The 20197-nt window shown below is 33.2% G+C and overlaps 1 protein-coding gene across 1 annotated transcript in view; it reads right to left on the reverse strand.

The window, feature by feature from the left end:
- Trhde (thyrotropin releasing hormone degrading enzyme) overlaps nucleotides 1–20197 on the reverse strand; it is a 360650-nt gene that overhangs the window by 148595 nt on the left and 191858 nt on the right. Inside the window, exon 6 of the mRNA XM_005330424.5 lies at nucleotides 3306–3443. Coding sequence (XP_005330481.4) covers nucleotides 3306–3443 — 138 coding nt within the window. The remainder of the gene's footprint in view (nucleotides 1–3305; nucleotides 3444–20197) is intronic.

The raw sequence follows: 20197 nt of genomic DNA on the forward strand, positions 1-20197 counted from the left end.
CCTGTTAAAGTATAGGATATATGCTCTAATAACTTTAACATTGTACTAGATGAATACAAAAAATGAATTATTCCCATGTAGTACAGCAAAAAATCATCAGAAATGGGAACTTAAAAATAATACTACATGAAATAGGCTAAAACTGTGAAATACTTAGGGACAAATCTAATGTATACATATGTATATATAAAATCAGTAAGTAATATATATGTAAATAATCACTAAAAACTACATTGCTGAAAGAAAATAGAGGATCGAAATAAATGGAGTAATGGATTTACTATTCATGAGTAAATCAGTATTATTAAGATGTCAGTTCTTCCAGGCATGGTGGCATATGCCTATAATCCCAATTGCAGGAGGATCACTAGCTCAATGCCTGCCTTGTCAACTTAGCAAGACCCTACACAACTTAGTGAAATACTGTCTCAAAATAGAAAGGAGTGATGATGTGACTTAATGGTTAAATGCTTCTGGGTTCAATTCCTGGTACAACAAAAAGGAAAAAATAAAGATGTCATTTCCACCAAATTATTTTATAAATACAATTCAGTTCCTGCAATTTCAGTGTAATTTCTACAGAAACTGATAGATTTATTCCACGTGAAAATGCTGTAGACCAAACATAACTGAACAACATTAGAAGAAAGATAATAAGAAAAAAAGAACACTAACATTACCTTATTTCATAATTCATTATAAAACTACAATAATCAGGACTGTATGATATTGTAGCCTCAGAAAAACAAATATATCAATAGAACAGAATAAATAGTCCAGAAATAAACCCACATACCTATAATTCATTGATTCTCAACAAGTATACAAAGGCAATTTGATAAGAAAAGAATATGTAAATTTCTCTCTCAGCATACAAATATTAATTCAACATTTATCCTAGATCTTAAAGTAAACTTTGTACAATAAAACTTAGAGGAGAAGAAAAAAAGAAAAATTTCATGGCTTTGAATTATACAATGATGATTTAGAATACCAATTAAAGAAATATTATATAAGGTTTCATGAAAACTAAAACCTTTTACTTCTAGAAAGATATTGTTATAAAAATAAAGGAAGATTACAAATTGAGAAAAAATTTGCAAATCATAAAGCTACAGATAAAGGACATGTACTCAGAATATATAAAGAATAGTTAAAACTCAATACAAAATAACTAAATTCTTTTTAAATGGTAAAGGATTTAAAACTGATGTTTTATTATACACAAATTAAAAAGTTTAATAGCTTTTCTCATTGTAAATATGTAATTCTGACCACAATGAGATAACACTAGATCATCTAAAATTGAAAGACTCAATTATACTCAGTGGCTATAGGTGTGTATATGGAGAAACTGGACTGTGATTCACTTTTAGTTAGAATATGTGATAGTAACTTTTTAAAACTACCTTGGAAAACAGTTCAGCAGTGTCTTCAAAAATGAAACATCCATCAGGTGATCTAGATGTCTCACTTGTAAGTATTTATCAACAGCAAATAAAAGCAAAGGCACATATAAGCACTTATACATGTTCAAAGAAGTAACACGTGCAATAGCCAAATACTGGAACAACTCAAATGTCTAAGTGATTAAATAAACAAAATGCTTTATACCTATATATTCTACAACATGCATGTATCTTGAAATAATCATGCTTAGAAAATAAGAAAATAAAAAAGAATAAACATTTTATGACTTCATTTATATAAAGTTTGAGAAAATGACAACCAATTATAGTAAAAAAGATTAAAGGAGGAGAGACAGGAGGAAGGATTAAAAAAGGGCATGAGAAAAACATTTCATAAAGGTGGACATGTGTCTAACTTGATTGTGGAGATATTTTCTCTGTGTAAACATGTCCAAAGATAGCATATTGTACCTTTTAAACATATGCAGGCTATTTTATTTAAATTATAATCTGACATACCAGTTTAGAAAAATAAATTTTTTTATTAAGAAGTCTTAATTGAAAATGGGTGGGTGGGCACAGTAGCTCACACTTGTAATCCCAGCAGCTGGGGGGGGCTGAAGCAGGAAGAACACAAGTTCAAAGCCAGCCTCAGCAACAGCGAAGTGCTAAGCAACTCAGTGAGACCCTATCTCTAAATGAAATATAAAAAAGGGCTTGAGGTGTGGCTCTGTGTTTGAATGCCCCTGAGTTCAATCCCTTGTACTCAAAAAAGAAAATGGGTGAATTCTAGCATCACTTGGTAACATACACTAAGAACTATATTTCCAGTGGTATTAACCCAAAATTATTCTCATATATACATTTTTATACAATGTGAAAAATACCTTCTTTGAAATAATGCAATAATCCATGACTTAAAAGGATATATTCTAACAATACAATTTGTATATCATAACCTATATCACTAATGAATAATCATTGAGACAGTCATTATTAGAGTACAAAACCAAATATCCAAATTACCTTACTAAGGACTTTTGTGAATTATTGTTCTACCTCTAGTTATCAAATGCAAATATATTTTATACAAAAAAATAATAGTAATGTTTTTCAAAAACCTTAAAACATTAGTGAATCAATAAAAGATTATTGCAAATTACAATAGATGCAGTCTACACTAAAGATGACAGCAGAATTTAGCTGTATTTTAACTAGTAAGTAGCTAGTAAGAGATGCACATCCTCATCTTAAAATTAGAATAACAGGGATAGACATATGAGGGGAAATCCTAATCAAAGCAATAGTGGTAAAAAATATAGAGTGCCTTAATTTTACATCTAGTTAATGGTCCAAATTTCATTTTAGGCATTCTAAGTCTAGTCTTCAAAAGTTAATTTATTACACAATATTATTCAGGAATCAAGCTTAATTCCCAAAATATCCCTTAAGTAATATGTATGAAATGCATGAGTATGGCATTGCCTATATCCATTTGCATCACCCAATCAAAATAAATAAGTATTTAAGGGGCAATGATGAACGGTACATTGTCACTAGACAGGTCAATTCTCTTATTAATAATAATAAAAACTGACATTTACATAACACCATTTGTACAGCAATTTTCATACTCAGTCTCCAAATATTTAGGCATTAATACTACCAATATTTCTGTGCATTATTTGGCAAACATTCTTCTCCATTTTCCTAATTTTTCAAGGAAAGCCCTAACTCATAAAATGACACGAACCTCGTGACTCTGTGTTTACTAAATCACAATCCATTTCTATCTGCAAGGAAGAAGAAAAAATATATAATACATCTAGCATGAAATAGTTTGGCTACCCAACTAATGAAATATCCAATTGGCACCTGGGTCTTATCTATTCCCACCTTTTTATATGCGATCCAGTCAAACACCCTGTCAATATCTGTTGCCCGTAGCACTTCCTGGGATACAGGATGGGAACTGGCCAAACCATCAAGCAGCATCACTTCATGCAGAACATCTGTCAGAAACCTCTGCTTTTCCTGCAATACAGTAGATGGAACAATATCATAGGTGATTCATGTTTATGACAGATTGCGAGATAACATGGACAGAGTGTGTCATTTAATTGATGATGCTCATCAGTCTTACATGGTAAGACTCAAATCTAAAAGGAACTCAGTAAATAAAACACTGCCCTTAAGGTACTTTAAAACAAAGGTGGATGATTTGAGCATAACATGAAATAAAATCAATGGACTACGATATGCCCTTAAGAGACAGAAACAGTGGACTGGGAATTTTTCAGTGGTTAAAGCAAATTTGGAGAGTGCACACATATGAAAATGATATGATGCAGGCTTTTTGTGCATTCTACTGGGTCAAGATTATAATTCCAGCCATAAATAACCTTCTTATGTAAGTTCAATATAAAAACACATTTTGCCATTTAGATCATTTATTTCTAGTCCCATCAGAACAAACAGCTCATTCTCTACCTACTACTCACTCCCACTACACACATTGGTCTCTGAAAGAAATTCAGGAGACCACATGATAAAAGGCGCTATTGACATCAAAGTATAATACCTGTTAATGTATATGTGAATTCAGAAATAATGGACATAAAGTGGAAATCAATAAGTATCAATAATCCATTATGATGAAGTAGTGAAAACAGACAAAATCGTAAGATTTCTATTCTCTGCAACTTGACCTATTAGTATTTGCTCTAATAAAATCAGATTTTTATGTGAGAAATAAACTGTAAAGAGAAGATACCTCTTTGTTGTTTTTGTTTTAAGAAAGTTGGCTTTAAAGAAACACCTTGAGTTTTGTTAATAAATATGCTGGCTCCATTAGTCTTCCTGGTCTCCTGCCTTCATTGATGGAGGAGGGAAAGAAAAAAGAAGTTGCAGGAGATAATAAGGGCTAAATAGCCCCTAGATAGTTGGGACCTGAGGAGTATCATTACAGAGATTAAAGACTCCAGTGCTTAAATTGCTGGACCTAATTCTGAACTGACTCCTGAAGCCTCCTAGTTTTGAGATAGCAGATAAACAGCATGTTATTTAGGAGTGAGTTGTAATTTCAAGCTGAGAGTACACCAATCCTGAACTTAAAGAAATGGAAGCAGAGAATGAATAGGTTAAGGAAAGAACAGTTAGTCTGGCTCAAAAGAAATATTTTTTGTTCATCTTTACTTGCTCAATGATTTAGTATTTTTAAGTAATAATTTAATTAATTAGCCAACTCTCTTCTGAAAGGCTTATTTTCTAGTAGCTCAGATTTTTAATTTTCTATGGCCCATATATCTAATTTTTTTTCAGTCTTCTTTTGTTCTAAGAATTTCTCAGCAATAGTCTATGCTCCATTAAAGAGTTTGCAACGACAGAACCAAACCATACTCTGAAACCCAGAGGGCTGCTCCATACCCCAGGAGGCTACAGTGACAAGGTCAAGCTTAGCCTGAGTTAAGTGACAAACATGACACAGCATGTATGGATTTCTTCCCGAATTATTTCCTCACTCAAGACAAATTAAGGAAAGAAGAATTGAGCCCAATGATTTAAATTTTTTAAATTACCATGATTGATGTATACAATGTTTATTTTAAGTCCACTAAAAAGCAACATTAAGATCTTATACAAACAGCCTGGACTTAGCCAATAAGGGCAAAGCATGTAACAATTCCAAAATGAAAATTTAAATGTTATTTTTAAGTGGTTGTCCAATCCAGTTACTCATTCAATTTTAAAATACATCTTAAAAACTATCTCTTATTAGAATTAGAGGGAAAATCATGAAATTTGATTCAACTTGACCAATGAATACTTTGGTTTCTAAAGTACCAATTAAAGGTATGATTCCATTCTAAAGTTAAAATAATATTCAGCTATTCAAATAGTAATTGCCTGATCCATGTCACTCAAATTTCTAATCTAAAACCAAATGTAAAATGATACTTTATTAGAATCTTAATTTTTAATATTTAGCAACAATAAATACATGTTGACCAATATTAAAACTTAATAAGTATATCTTTGGTTTGCTAGGGATATGAGTTTTCAGTGGTATAAAATAAATGGCTGTATGATCTTAAAGATGAAATCTAAATTAAATTTCAAAGAGAAAACTTGTTAAAGGAGATACAAATTATATATAAAATATTGCTTCATGCTTCTTTCTGGGTAAAACAAACTTTTGCCTAGTTAATAGAATTTCTTTTTTTTTTCATTTTTGTTATGCTGTCTACGATCTTTAGTTAAAAGAATTTCAATAAACAGATTTTAACTTTAGTAGGGTTAAGTCCTTAGTAAAACATCCATCTTCTACCTTGCTGGGGAGAAATGGTAGTGCATATTAGAGAAAAAGGCTAACATGCATAAAGAGTTTTGCGGGGAAGAGGGACTGGAAGCACTCACAAAGCACAGAAGACAGAATACTTAAATTGAGAAGGAAAAAAAAGAAAATTCTAGCCAGAGGCAAGCCCAATTTAACAGAACTACAAAGAGCTTCCAGGAGTGAAGGTACTAATTTTTTTTTTATAAAAACCTGCTTCACTATAAAATAAGAGATGATCTTAGCTTGTCAGTCCTGAGCTACAAACCTCATCATCATCAAAATTAAGTAGTGCAAAAACTACCAAGTATTGATTAATTACCTACTGTTTATCAGGAACTTTAAGAGTCTAAAAATGAAGGAAAAGAAATCCTAGCTCCAATGTTGGAGAAGAGATTAAAACAAAACAGTTGGCCACAGAGAGTGAAATAATAGTTTTCTCACATGGACTAGAAGTGCTAAAGGGATTTTCAGAAACACAATACTATAAAATAGAATTATTTATGGACAGTTTATTGGAAGAGGTAGAATTTGATCTGACCCTTGAAGGAACTTTGAAGTTTAGTGTGTGGTACGGTGTGTGTGTGTGTGTGTGTGTGTGTGTGTGTGTGTGTGTGTATTTTCACTTTTTATTAGTTTCTTTTAATTATACATAATATTAAGGTTCTTTTCAACAGAGTTACACAAGCATGGAATAGAATTTGCTCTAATTCAGTCCTCAGGACTTCCTTTTTCCCTTCCATTCTCCCTCCCCCATTTCCCTTCCTCTAATCTACTTATCTTTCTGCTATTTATCTATAGTGGTTTTTTTTTTTAATTAGTGTCTTGTGGATATACATGAAAGTGAGATTCGCTATGGTATATTCATATATGTACATAGGAAAGTTTGGTGAGATTCATTTCACCATTCTTCTCTTTTCTTATCATTCCTCCCTCCCCCTCAATCCCCTTCCTCCTTTCTCCTATTTCATGGAATCCCACCCCCTATCACCTTTACTTTTTTTTTCTTCCTATTTGGTCTAGCTTCCACATATCAAAGAAAATATTCAACCTTTGACTTTTGGGGACTGGCTTATTTCACTTAGCATGATGGTCTCAAGTTCTATCCATTTATTGGCAAATGCCATAATTTCATTCTTTATTGCTGAGTAAAACTCCATTGTGTGTGTATATCACATTTTCTTTTTCCATTCATCTGTAGAGTAATACCAAGTTTGGTTCCATAGCTTGGCTACTGTTAATTGTGCTTCTATAAACACTGATGTGACTGCATCGCTATAGCATGCTAGTTTTAGATCTTCAGGGCATACATTGAAGAGTGGAATCACTGGGTCATATGGTGGTTCCATTCTTCATTTTTTCAGGAATCTCCATAGTGTTTTCCAGGGTATTGGCACCAATTTGCAGACCCACCAATAATATATGAGTGCACTTTTTCCCCCACATCCTTGCCAACATTTATTATTGAATTCTTGATATTGCCATCTGACTCTTAACTCCGAATTTTAAGGTCATCCTGATCAGTGATCTACCACTTTCAAAAATTAGCACAATAAAACAAAATAAAGAACCTTTAAATCTGTTTGAAAGAGATCCAGCCAGGCATGGTGGCACATGCCTGTAGTACCAGCAACTCTGGAGGCTGAGACAAGAGGATCACAAGTTCCAAGCCAGGCTCAGAGAAACCTTGTCTCAAAATTAAAATAATAAGGACAAAAGGTAGCTCAGTGGTAAAGTGCCCTGGATTCAATAACCAATATTAAGACCAGTAATAATAATAATAACAACAACAACAAAATAAATAAAAGTAGTTCAATGTTAACAGTAACCTACCATCTTAACATACACACAAGATAGTATTGTTTCATATGTGTTTTCATTTACCTACTTACAATAATATCAAATGTATCCATTTGTTTTCAACTTTTTTCAAAAAAATACTGCATTTGCATTTTTGGAGAAATGCTTAAAGGAATTTTGGAAAAATAAAGAAAATGAGAGTAAATATTTAGAGTTGATAATGAACATCATAAAGCCATTATTTCATTTACTCATTTATATATATAGTATATATAATAATTATCATATTATAGTATATAATATGATAATAATATTTTATGGTGAACATTCAACAACTAGTATAAATATGTATGTATATATATATATATATATATATATATATATATATATAAAATTCCTATTGTATTCCAGATATGGTGCTACACTGGGGACTAAATATATGACTATAACCTAGTTCGTAACCTTAAAGATCTCAAGAATAGAAGATAAAGACTGATAAATAGCAAACTGTATTAGAATATGATGGATGCTATAAAACACAGAGGAGGAAATGATTAATTAGTTCAGAAAGGCTTCACAGAGGAGGTGACATTAAAGTGAACTGTTGAAGGATGAGGGTTTACTCAGATGAATGGAGGAAGCAGCTATAAAAGGGCACATCCAAGACAGAGGAAACATGCAAAAACAGCCACTCTGTTTGAATCCTCAATTATCAGGTTGAAGAGCTTGGTCTTAATAAATGGGCAGTAGCAAGCATAATGACATAATGAAAGTAGTATCTTAGGAAAATTGCCTTATCTGTGTTGTACAGGATGGCTTGATGTATGCAGAGCCAGGAGACAGGAAGTGACTATTGTACTGAGGGATTATGGTGTTGGTGTATTAAAATAAGGTGTTGCTGAATGACAGTTGGATCTGAGAGATCAACAAGTCTATGCTTTTTGTCTTGGTCCTTTGGAATCATGGGGAGGAAATACTGAGAAACAACTATATGGCTTTTAGAGTTGATGGAATTTTAAATTTAAAAGGTGGGGAAATATTGACAGAAAATGGGGGAGTGGAAAAGGTGTGATTTGGTGGACAAGCTAAAAAATCAGTTTTAGACATGCTGCAAGGAAAGTGACAGCAAATGTGCAAAAACGAATGTGCTATGGACAACTGGAAGTAAAAGCTTGGGTTTAAGGTAAGAGACAAGTTTTAAACCTCCTTTGGCAATGCATAAGAGTTTTTATGGAAATATAAATGAAGTCTCAGAAGGAGACTTCTTAAAAATCATGTTTATAATTTTGGCATTTCACATATCAGCATATATCAGTACATGTGAAGGAAGTTAAGCATTCTTATCGCATCATTAAATAAATCTGAGAAGTTATATTCCCTGATGTCTCATGATGGCTTCTGCCTGAAGCAATCCATCTCAGGGGTTAAAAGATGAGGAGTATGGATAGAGATGTGGACATGTTCCTATAGGAAGGCTGACTGATCTCAGTGAATAGCAATACCAGGCAGATATTTTATGTCATCAGAAAAGAAAGACAAAAACAAAATCAGAGAGTAATGTGAATCAAGATCAAAGACAGATACATCAAACCAGAGACAAGGAGGATGAGAGCCAAGACTGAACCAATTCAAGTAATGGTGAAGTCTTCCCGGGCATGGAAAAAGTAGGAAAAATATCCCAAGGCGGACCTGGGTTACATCAGAGCAGTCACGGGACTCAGTTAATTTTCTAGGAGGATGGATCTGAACATAAACAGCCCTTCTGGTATTCCTAGGAGACAAGACAGGCACACTGCTGCAACACTGATGAAACATCCCTTGATTGGAAGAAACATACCTGCCACTCACTAGAAGATGACCTTGAGCAAGGTCATCTCAGACCTCAGCACCCTCATTGGTAAACATATGTGGTTGTGAAGATTAAATAAGTGGATTAGTTCTGCATACAGTTATTAAGCTCCTGCTATGTCCCAGATGACATGCCTAGTGCTGAGGACAGAGAGATACAGGCAAGGGTCCTACATTCCAAGACTTCAGAATTGGAGAAGGAGAGACAAAGATGAAAGCAAATATTAAAACATGAGCTGCTATATATAAAAAGAGAAACAGGTTCAGGATATAGTGTGACTACACCCAGAGGGCTATGATTTGTTCTGCCTGAGGGAGGAGAGGAAAAGCTTTTGAGGTGATAGTTTAAATTGAATTTTAAGGTTGATTTGAGTTTTTGAGAAAGAAATGGCAGAAAAGGACATTTTGGACAGAGGAGGAAAAGTGAGAAATGTCGTGGAGACCTTTCAGCATGGTTTCTTAGGGGGTCTACAGAGTTCTGTGTGGCAAAAAGCAGAGAATGAATTACTAGTGATGATCACAGAGGGAGACAGACAAGAACAAAAGCATCAAAGACTGATGACAAGTTAAGAAGCTGGAGTGAGGAAGTGAGATCATCAGACCTGCACTTGGAGAGTAAGTCTGAATAAATAATGATAAAAGGGACAGGCAGTGATGAGCAACCAGAAACAGAGAAATGGGACAATGTTGTATAATTGTGAACAAATAGTACACAATGTGGCCTAAATCTTTGTGATCACAAAATAACACACTAATTACTTCTCTAAAATTGAGTTCAATTTTTTGGTGACCAATGGTGAACAGACAGAGCATTTACTTTGGAATCGCAAGATGTATAAATTAAATATGGGTATAAACATAAATACAGATGCAGGTACAGATTTATATTAAGATATGCATAAATGTATCCAAACAGATGCAAAGATTTTTTTCAGTATTTTCATTCATTTATGTATAATGTCTTAATATAGTTTTATGTTCACAATATTCTCTTGAATAGAGATAAAGATTTTTCTAATCTTCCAAACCAGTACAAATGTCTGACTGAAATAAATTGAACAATACAATCTAATTCCATATGTTTACTGCCTATTTCATATATGGGAATCCTGTGTTAGATCCCAGGACAGAATACCTATATATAAGTAGCTCCTTGACAGTGTGGATAACATATGTGATCCACTCATTAATGCCATATAATGGTGGATATTAACTTCAATAGAGCTATGGGAGTAGAGATTAACATAATTTCGGTATCCATTAGCCATCCATCATAAAGAGAAGTAAGATTGCGTTTTATCTGTCTAAAAACGTATACTATCATGTGATAAAGACCTTTAATATTCTATGTGCTAAACAAAATGTCACATGAATCCACTCTAGACTGAACCCCTTTGCTGATAGGAGGCTAGAACAAGGGATACAGGCATGCCTAGCATGGCAGAGTTGGAATTTTATTCTTGTTTCTCCGGAACTATTCAGATCATGACAGGTTAAAGCAGATGAATATGATCAGGAATTCAAACAACAAAAGTAAATATATTGGGGGATAATATCCACAAGGCTTTATCTATGTGAAATGGTAGCACTGTAAAGCTGAAATTTTCAAATTTTGTAATCCTATAATGGAATGCAATATTTATGAAAATTATACTTCAAATTCCCTACAATATTAAAAGAACTTTATTCTACAAATTTTATATCATCAGCCTACTTTTTACAAAGTTCTAAAATGCCCCAAAGTATTTTAAGCTTTCCAGTTGAAATGTTGCTAGATTTGCTGGCAAAAAAAATTATATCATCATTTGACTCAGTAGTTAATATTTTATACACAACTAAATCATACCAATAGAAGAAATAAGAGTAAAAACATACGCTTTCATATAGTAATATGCTTCAAAATTAATGTTTCAAAATGTCATGTTTAAAATACACATGCCCAGGACATTAATAATGATTTCCACGTGTAGCTTGTTAAAATAGTTCATTTACAAATTAAAGTCAAGCTTGTGCAAAAATACATATACATAGTAGGCACTGAAGAACAATTTTAAAAGGAATCACCATGAATGTCTGCAATGAAACAAGTGCTGTACGTTTACCTCTGTTTTTATTTACATAACCTTTCACAGAAGGTGTTACATAAACACAAGCCTCCAGGTACCAGCCAGATCTCTACTGATACAACTTTATTCCATGAGTTCAGACAACTTGAACTAAGTAACTGAACTAATGTGTACCATATGTTCTTACTTCTTTCAACTATCACCACTTGTCATCCACTGCCAAACCACAAGTTCTCTAAGAAACCTTAATCAATGCATAAACTAAAAGGCAATTATATTTCTATAAGAATATCTTGGATGATTTTATAAGCCTCATAATCCTAGATAACCCCCGCACGTGTCTTTGTAGAGCCAAGATACTCTCATCAATCATAACTCAGAGAAAATGGGTTAAACTGTGAGTCTTTTCAGTGACTCATCCTTCTTCTGCCTGATGTTGTGTTTTTAATATCCAAGCTGAATGTGTCATGTCACATATTATCCAAGATGTGACAAGTCAAGAGAAAATGCTAAGATGGAACACAAAGCATACTGCACTACATACAACAACATTCTGAACCCTGTGCAGTCTGAATCAAGAACCTTAAAGATATGGCAACACTGATGTGGGTGAAGTTACCATCACTCATATTTTCATTAATTATGGTAATCCTGGCTCTTACAGAATAATTATGAATGCACTTCACATGTCAATCACAGTCATAATCACAAACAGGTTGTCTAATTATGTAGCTCATGCTGATTCTAGTAGCCCCACAAAATTATTGTAAATAATCTAATCCTCCCATGCTCTCCCTCCCTACCCCACTATAAGTCAACCTCCTTATGTCAGAGAAAACATTTGACATTTGTTTTTTGGGGATTGGCTAACTTCACTTAGCATTAAATTAATTCTAGATAGAGAAGATGGGTGGGCGGGACAGGGAGGGGGCAGGAGATTAGCAAGGATGATGGAATGTGATGGATATCACTATATAAAGTACATGTATGAAGACTTGAATTGGGTGTCAACACATTTTCTATACAAACAGAGGTACGAAAAATTGTGGTGTATATGTGTATTAAAAATTATAATGCAAAAAAACAAAGTACATGTATAAAGGCATAAATTGGCGAGAACATACTTCATATACAGAGATGAAAAATTGTGCTCTATATGTGTAATAAGAATTGTAATGCATTCCACTGATGTCGTTTATATAAAACAAATAAATAAATAGAATCAATAAAAGATAAAAAATAAAAAATTATTGTAAATATCCATGTATACCATGTGCTTTCATATAAACTACTTAAAACATGCAAGTCATTTAGCTTCTCTTTTTATTTGTAGATTTCTTAACATCTTTCCCTGTATTTCCTTTCACTTATCCAATCTAGTTTCATATATTTCTACTCTAATTTCTAATATAATCCATTTCCTTTTAATGTTTTCATTAGTGTATTATAGTTATAGATACTAGTGGGGTTTATTTCTACATAATCATACATGCGTGGAATATAATATGCTCTATTTCAATCCCCAGTACTTTCTCTTTCCCTCCAATTCTCCCTCCCTCTGTTCTCCTTCTTCTACTCTACTGGTTTTCTTTCTACTTAATTTTTTTCAATTGGTGCTTTTACAGTTATACATAAAAGTGAAATCCAACGTGGTTTATTCATATACATACATAGCATAATTTAGGGTCAATTTCATTCCACAGTCCCCCCTTTCCCATCCCTCCTCTTTCCCCCTCTGTTCCCTTCCTCCATTGCACTGACCTCCAATTTCATGGGACACCCACTTTGCCTTTATTTTCATTATTTTATTCTAGTTTCTGCATATGAGAAAATATCCAATCCTTAATTTTCTGAGTCTGCCTTATTTCACTTATTACAATTAGTTCTTCTATCCTTTTACCAGCCAATGTCTTAATTTCTAATATAATCTACTTCTAATCTCAAGATACTTTTTACTTCAATGAATGAATTTCTAGTATCAACACAGAAACTATTATTATAATATTTCATAAATGTTCTGGTAACCTTTGTTTCATAATTTTTGTTAATTTGGGGCCAGATACTTAATACAGAACAAGTAATATATGTTACACTTTGGGTTGACTGCTGAGGAATGATGTGAGATAATAGTCCTTAGCCTGATACAGCCTTCCATCCAGACAGGGTGACTATCTTCTTCTCTTTTACAAGCTACCATGACCTGATTCCTGCTTTTCCACAGAATCAGGATCCTACCCATAGATGGTAAGTTTCTGTGAGATAAAACTGCTTTTATCTTTCCAATAACCCTCTCATCTGCTTTGGCAATAAGAACAATTTCCTCTATCGCTCTGCTTAACTTTTTGACAAGTTAATAAGACATTTTAATAAAGTCAAATTTGCCAATCAAAATTTTAAAAGATACACATTTATTTCTCACATCCATCACAAGGAGTTTCCAATATTTAAAGACACAAATAATAGACTCCTTTAATACTTGACTGATGATGTAATTCAGAATAGTTTAAAATGCATATTGACTAATAATTTCAAACAGATTTTATTTTTTAAATTCTAATGGAAACTCTCATAACACTCAGGTCTGGAAGAATTCTAAGGATGAGCTAATCAACTCCCAAAAGTTATTAACATGGCTTCCAAGTGGCTAATTCACTGTATGTTATTTTAATTTGTGAAATAAATAATAATTCAAATGACCTTAATTCTGTAACAAAATTCTTATTAAGTTGATAAATGGATTCCATTAAATATCACATTTGTTTTTATAATTTAGCTTTGATATTTCGTCATACAGATGGTCAGTTCATCAAACAAACTAATCTGGTAAAAACTTTACACTTTTCAGATCATCTTTATCTTTCCAATGAAGATAAGAAGCTTGGCTTTTTTTTTTTTTTCTAATTTGAAAGATTTACTAAACCATAGAGAAAAACCTCTCCAGGTCATACGGAGCACTTGAAGGACAAGAAAGTTAATCAATTCAAACATTCTATAGTACTGCATTCAAAGTAAACTATAATAATGTTAAATAATAAAATGTTTTTATAATTAGTAGGGAAAACCTTCACTATTTAAAATAGTGCAGCAAAATTCAGCACTAGCAATCCATTTATAACGTGCAAAAGTGTTTAAGTATTAACATCCCAAAATCATTCAGAAAGGAAATGGGTATCTCAAGAAGTATCATGGGAAAGCAATTTGGTTGCTCTCACTGATTTTTTAATATAAGATTCACAACACACTTCATTGGAAGACAATAGTTGAACTTTTAAAATAATACCATTACATTTAAGTATCTAACAGTAATACTAATACTGGCAAAAATGATAGAAAAAATGAAATTTCTTAGATTCTTAAAACTACCCTCCAACAGTGGCAGCATGAGTATTTGAGGCATATTTGACAGTGGAGTGGAAAATTACACAGCTATTATGTAACAGAAAGCCAAAAAGTTAACTCTGGGGATGAGTAGAAAAGAGGAGTTGAGCTTCATTCTGGGAAAACTAAAAGTGACATTACTTTGATAAAACCAATCAAAATAAATTGATAAATGGATCTGATAGGCTTCCAGGTCATGGGTATTTTGTCCTCATCTAAGTGGTCCCCATCCCTAACAGAAAAACTATCAAAAAATAGACATCCAATAAATGTTAAATAGTTGACAATGAACAAGTCAATAGAGATTAATCCCTGGAGATAACTGGGACAAAAAGTCACAAGCACAGTACTTAGCAACAAATGGAAAAATATTATTTTGTTGTGAAAAGCCAAATATTTTCAAGCCTGGGAAGTGCCATAACCTGTCAGCTCACAAAAGAAATCAAAGGTTTCAAGAAAAGCTCCTTGCTGTCTTACAAGCAGGGCAATGAACTTTTGTAGAGATTCTCTTAGTTTTTAATTGTCTTCATAAATAGTAGATCCGGTTGCAGCCACTTTTCATTGGACCATCCATCTAAATTTGGTTTGTCTTTCATTAAACAACTTAGAAATATTATTTAGATGAAATATTATTTAAATGAAAACACACCATCCTACTAAGACCCCTCCCATTACAAGAAAAGAACAGAAATCTGCTTTTCAAAGTGCATACCTATCTTCCCAGCACACCTGTGTAGTTTAGAGGATGAAGCAGGACTTAAAAGCAGAATTTATCTGAGGAGAAAGATACTCAACATCTGAATAAAGGGAATGGCTATTATAACTAAGTAAATCTGTACAAACATTGGAGAACACATTTGAGCCATGTAGCATAAAAATGATAATTAATAGCTAAATGCTCTTATTATTCCATGCTTTGGCTAATCCTCTGAGACTTACTGGGCCACATTTTATTTTCCAAATGTCTCTATGAATATGAAGACTCTAACAAGGTCATGGCTTTGTGTTTTTGAGCTACTTCACAAACAAAATAACTGCTGACCAGGGGGCATGGTTGGTCAGCTAAAGCCAAAAGAAAAATTCCAAACTTTCCCATACTGAAACCACTGTATTAAAGATAAAATACAGTGTATTTAAGAAACTGATACACAGCAGTTCCCTACTAATATTACCATGAGGTTTATTCCATAGAAATTAACACAACAAATGGCTCATTTTGGGTGCTTGTTCAATCTTTGAGATAAATAGAATGAATGAAATGTATGAATGAGTTGAAAGGCAAAAAGCGGTAGCAATACAGCAAACTAATTTATACAAAATTATTGAGCTAGTAGGCTGTTAGCAGCACTTAAGAACTGCATCACTGAACTATAAATAAAATCTGGAGAAGAGAAAATAAAATGATTAAAGGAATTAATTGGACACAGGTGTTCCTGAAGCAGGTTCCCAGGGAGAGAAAGCATTGCCACATATCTTCATTTTTAAAGGCCAATATGACACAAACTGACAAAAATAAGACTCCAATCACTAGAATTTTATTTCATCAATCCCAGAAAGAGATAAAAAGCCAAAGATATAAAACTGTTCAAAAGGGGCTTACTTAAATTTGTGAATGGTGGATCCATGGAGGTTATTCAGCTCAGTGTCAAAATCTGTTCTGCCCACAATTTTTTTTTTTTTTTTTTTTTTTGGATTCATGGCTGAGGAGAGCTGCCTGAATGGTAGGCTGAATAGTGATCTAGTCAATATGAGACTCCTTAGCCTCGAGAAAAAAGATAATAGCGAAGCTGTACACGCTCCAGGTGCCCAGCAGAATGTCTTAATTCTCTTTCACTGTGAGTTAACATACGTAAAGTGCTTGTTGATACCCAGGAAACGCTGCGTGGGCTGTATTATCACCCCTGGTCCAGGAGCAACTGAGGCAAGAGCTTCATCTTTTCATATTTTCTCTACCCAGAAAGCTCTTTTGCAAGATTCCATTTGATCACTTGAACTCACAACTTTCATTTCTGACATTCTTGTCTAGTGACATCTGAACAGTATTACAGTAACCTTGACGAAAAGGGGGGGAAAAGCCTCATAAAGTGTTATGGACTGAGACAGTCACTCCTTGCCTAGAAATGAGTTGTGTTCTAATGTCTTTTAAAACATAGCTGTCTGGTTAAGGATGATTAATAATTTAGAAACTAATGAATTATTCTTGAGTTGCCCTCTGAGTCCCCAGCTTTGGTTGTGTTCATGTTAGGGGCTTTGCAAAGCAAATTCGTCTTTACCTGGAAAAATGCTGAATAATATCAGATGCTGCACAATTCATATATTATGGGAAGATAACATTCTTACCGGGGCAGTGGAATGGACAGATAAACTAGTGGTGTGATCTGTTATGGCCAATATTATATTTGAGAACAAAGATGCCTAAGATAACATTTTATCATTTTGGTATAATTTTTGGCATTAGAAATTTGGGGGTTTATCAAGTAACATATGACAATTTATTAGCAAGCTGAAATATTCTGCTTACAAACAGCGTTTACTTAAAGGGGGAAAGAATAAGCTGGTTTCCCCTGCAATATTTCTAGACATGAGAAAGGACATCCCTGCATTATTGCTGGGCTTCAGATTCATTAGTAGTTTTCTTCTTCAAAAACATCTAATCCTATAAATTTGAAATTCCTAAGGAAATGTAGAAAGACCTTAGCACCATGCAAATCCAAACACAGTCTTCAGAAGCAATGCTTTATTCCCCAGGGAATGCTCATTTATCTTTTATCTCTGGTTTAAAGTATACAAATCCTGAAACAATGTCTTTCTGAACAAAATGACTTTGCTTTTAAAAAATCATCCGTTAAGAACAAGTATGAAATTTTCAATTTGCTGCTGTGTTTTAAATTTTAAAAACCAATATAGGAAAAAAGGTGATGTATTGCAACTAAAAAAAAATCCCAGATACTTACCTGAATATAGAAATATATGTGAATATGTATGAATACTAATAAATTTTCATGTTTTCTCTTCTGTTTCTAAACATACATGACTTAGCAAGACAGCTATTCTTCCAAAATGAGACTTAGCATGTCTTGATAACATTGAAGCTCCTTAAAAGATTCCTTTTCCAAAGCAACTGAAAAACCAGTCTTGACTCTTATTTCTTTATTACAAAAAGTTACAAAAGTATGAATGTATTCAATATTCTTCATTTATAGTTTAAATTTAAAAATGTATTTGTGTCATTAACTTCTACATCAGTTAATATACTTCAACAATTAACAGATGATAGTTTGACCTAACTTGTTCTTCTTTCTAATAGATGCCCTTAAAGGGGTGCTAACAAAAAATATTTTATTAAAAAGTACAGAATTAGTCCTCAAATGAGGAAAACACTAACACAATTTATTATTGTTTTAGCAGCACTGAGGGCAATTTTAATGTGATAGTGTAACAGATGCAGCTGCTGTTTTAACAAAGATTACTCGCTAAAAATTCTTAATATCTCTTCATTTTGATTAGAATCCAAGTCTCAGCTCATTGCTTTTGGATTATCCTAATTTGTACTTGCTTTGAGTTCCAGTCTAATCCTCAAGATGGAGGACATCAGGGCACATCAGGACATATCAGGATTCCCCCTGCACTTTTTCTGAGTGCAGATATGAAGCTTCAGACGCTTTTCTTTAATGGCATTAGCTGCTGTTCTCACTGCAGCTCTTGCTTCTTTGTACTTTCTTTGTCTTTGCTACAAGTCCATTATCTACCAACAATCAAAAACTGCTCTAACCAATAATGTTAAGGGAAAAGTGGCCCTTTCTCCCAGAATAGGGAGCTAGAGTTCTCCATTCCCTCTTCAATGGGAAAGAAAATATATATATCCTCTAAAAAAAAGTCTACGCTTTCAGTTGGAAAAAAAAAATGCTTGCAGAGTGGGGAGGATGGAAGAGTAAAGGGGAAACACAAAAAAGAGAACCATTTTAAAGGCTGGGACCCCAAGGGATCTAAGAAGTTACTCCTTCTACTGCCCTTCTAGTCAGTCAATGTAAATGTCACTTTTAAGCTACTGAGCAGGATCAAACAGACCATAAACCCTTGGGACTAGCCCACAGAAACCTTTAAATTTTTCACATTCAGTAGGTGAGAGTCATCTGAGAATAAAATATCATCAACCAGTTAAAAACAATCGATCACTTTCTGACAGATTACTTGCAAAGAGTCATATACTGTATGAAGACTTTGATCTTAACAGACAAACACAACTCTATGGAAAACCAAGAATATAGATACTTACATTTACTTACCATTAAGTATTTACAAGGTAAGATTCAAAATCATTATTTAATTCTCAAATGGCTTATCTCTGGCCCCATAAACAAATATATTTTGATTTTTTTAAGGAATAACTGGCAATAATGCCAATATGCCAAATATTGTTAGAATCCATATTAAATAACTTTTAAAAGTATGTGAAAAAATTTTTGTCTACTAACATCAAATCAAAGATGGACTTAGGAAATGAATATCTAAACAAGTAAAATATGTACGTAGACCAAATTATTTTCTTTCTACTTTTCTATTTTTGTCTCTTTGATTTACAGAATGTTTATCATGATTTAGAACACTTAAACCAGAAAAAAATTTAATTCAATAACTATTATTTCAGTTAATCCAACAGTTTCATCAACTTTTTTGAATAAAAATAAGTTTAATAATTGAGAATGATTTTATTCCAAAAAAAATTATATTCTAACACTTTTTGTTAAAGCATATTACTGGTCTAATGGCAGAATTCAGTTTTACTATTTTGGTCCCACCTATGATAGAGACAATCAAGTACATCTGTTAAAATTTTAGGAAACATAATTTAAAATATTTGAAGTATTGAACATGGATGACATCTAGTCACACGAATCCCAGGGTTCTCACAAAAATTTTTGTCTATGTGTTACTTTGTATAATTCGACAAATAAAATAATGTACAATTTTGTCAATGTATAGTGTAAAATAAATTTTAAGTTATTTATTCATTTGAAGTGCTGGGGGTGAAACTCAGGGCCTTTTGCATGCTAAGCAAGACCTCTATCATTCAGTTATATCCCCAACCCAATGTTCCTGCCATGGGAGGCTCTTTAACATTCCATTCCCTTAATAAAAGAGCACACACTTACGTTTATTGATCCTCATTATAGAAGCTCTTCTTCACAATGTTATGTTCAGGAGACAGAAGGAGGCACCCACAATATAGACTATGCAAATTCTAATGAAAAACTACACCATATGCTCGGGGGTGTGATGAGGCCTGCATCAGCACTGAATCTATAAATAAGTTCTTCATAGATGCATTGTGCTGTGCACCCTGTTCCTGTATTAAAATTATT

The sequence above is a fragment of the Ictidomys tridecemlineatus genome, chromosome 6, assembly GCF_052094955.1.
Source record: "Ictidomys tridecemlineatus isolate mIctTri1 chromosome 6, mIctTri1.hap1, whole genome shotgun sequence".
Classification (NCBI taxonomy): Eukaryota; Metazoa; Chordata; class Mammalia; order Rodentia; family Sciuridae; genus Ictidomys; species Ictidomys tridecemlineatus.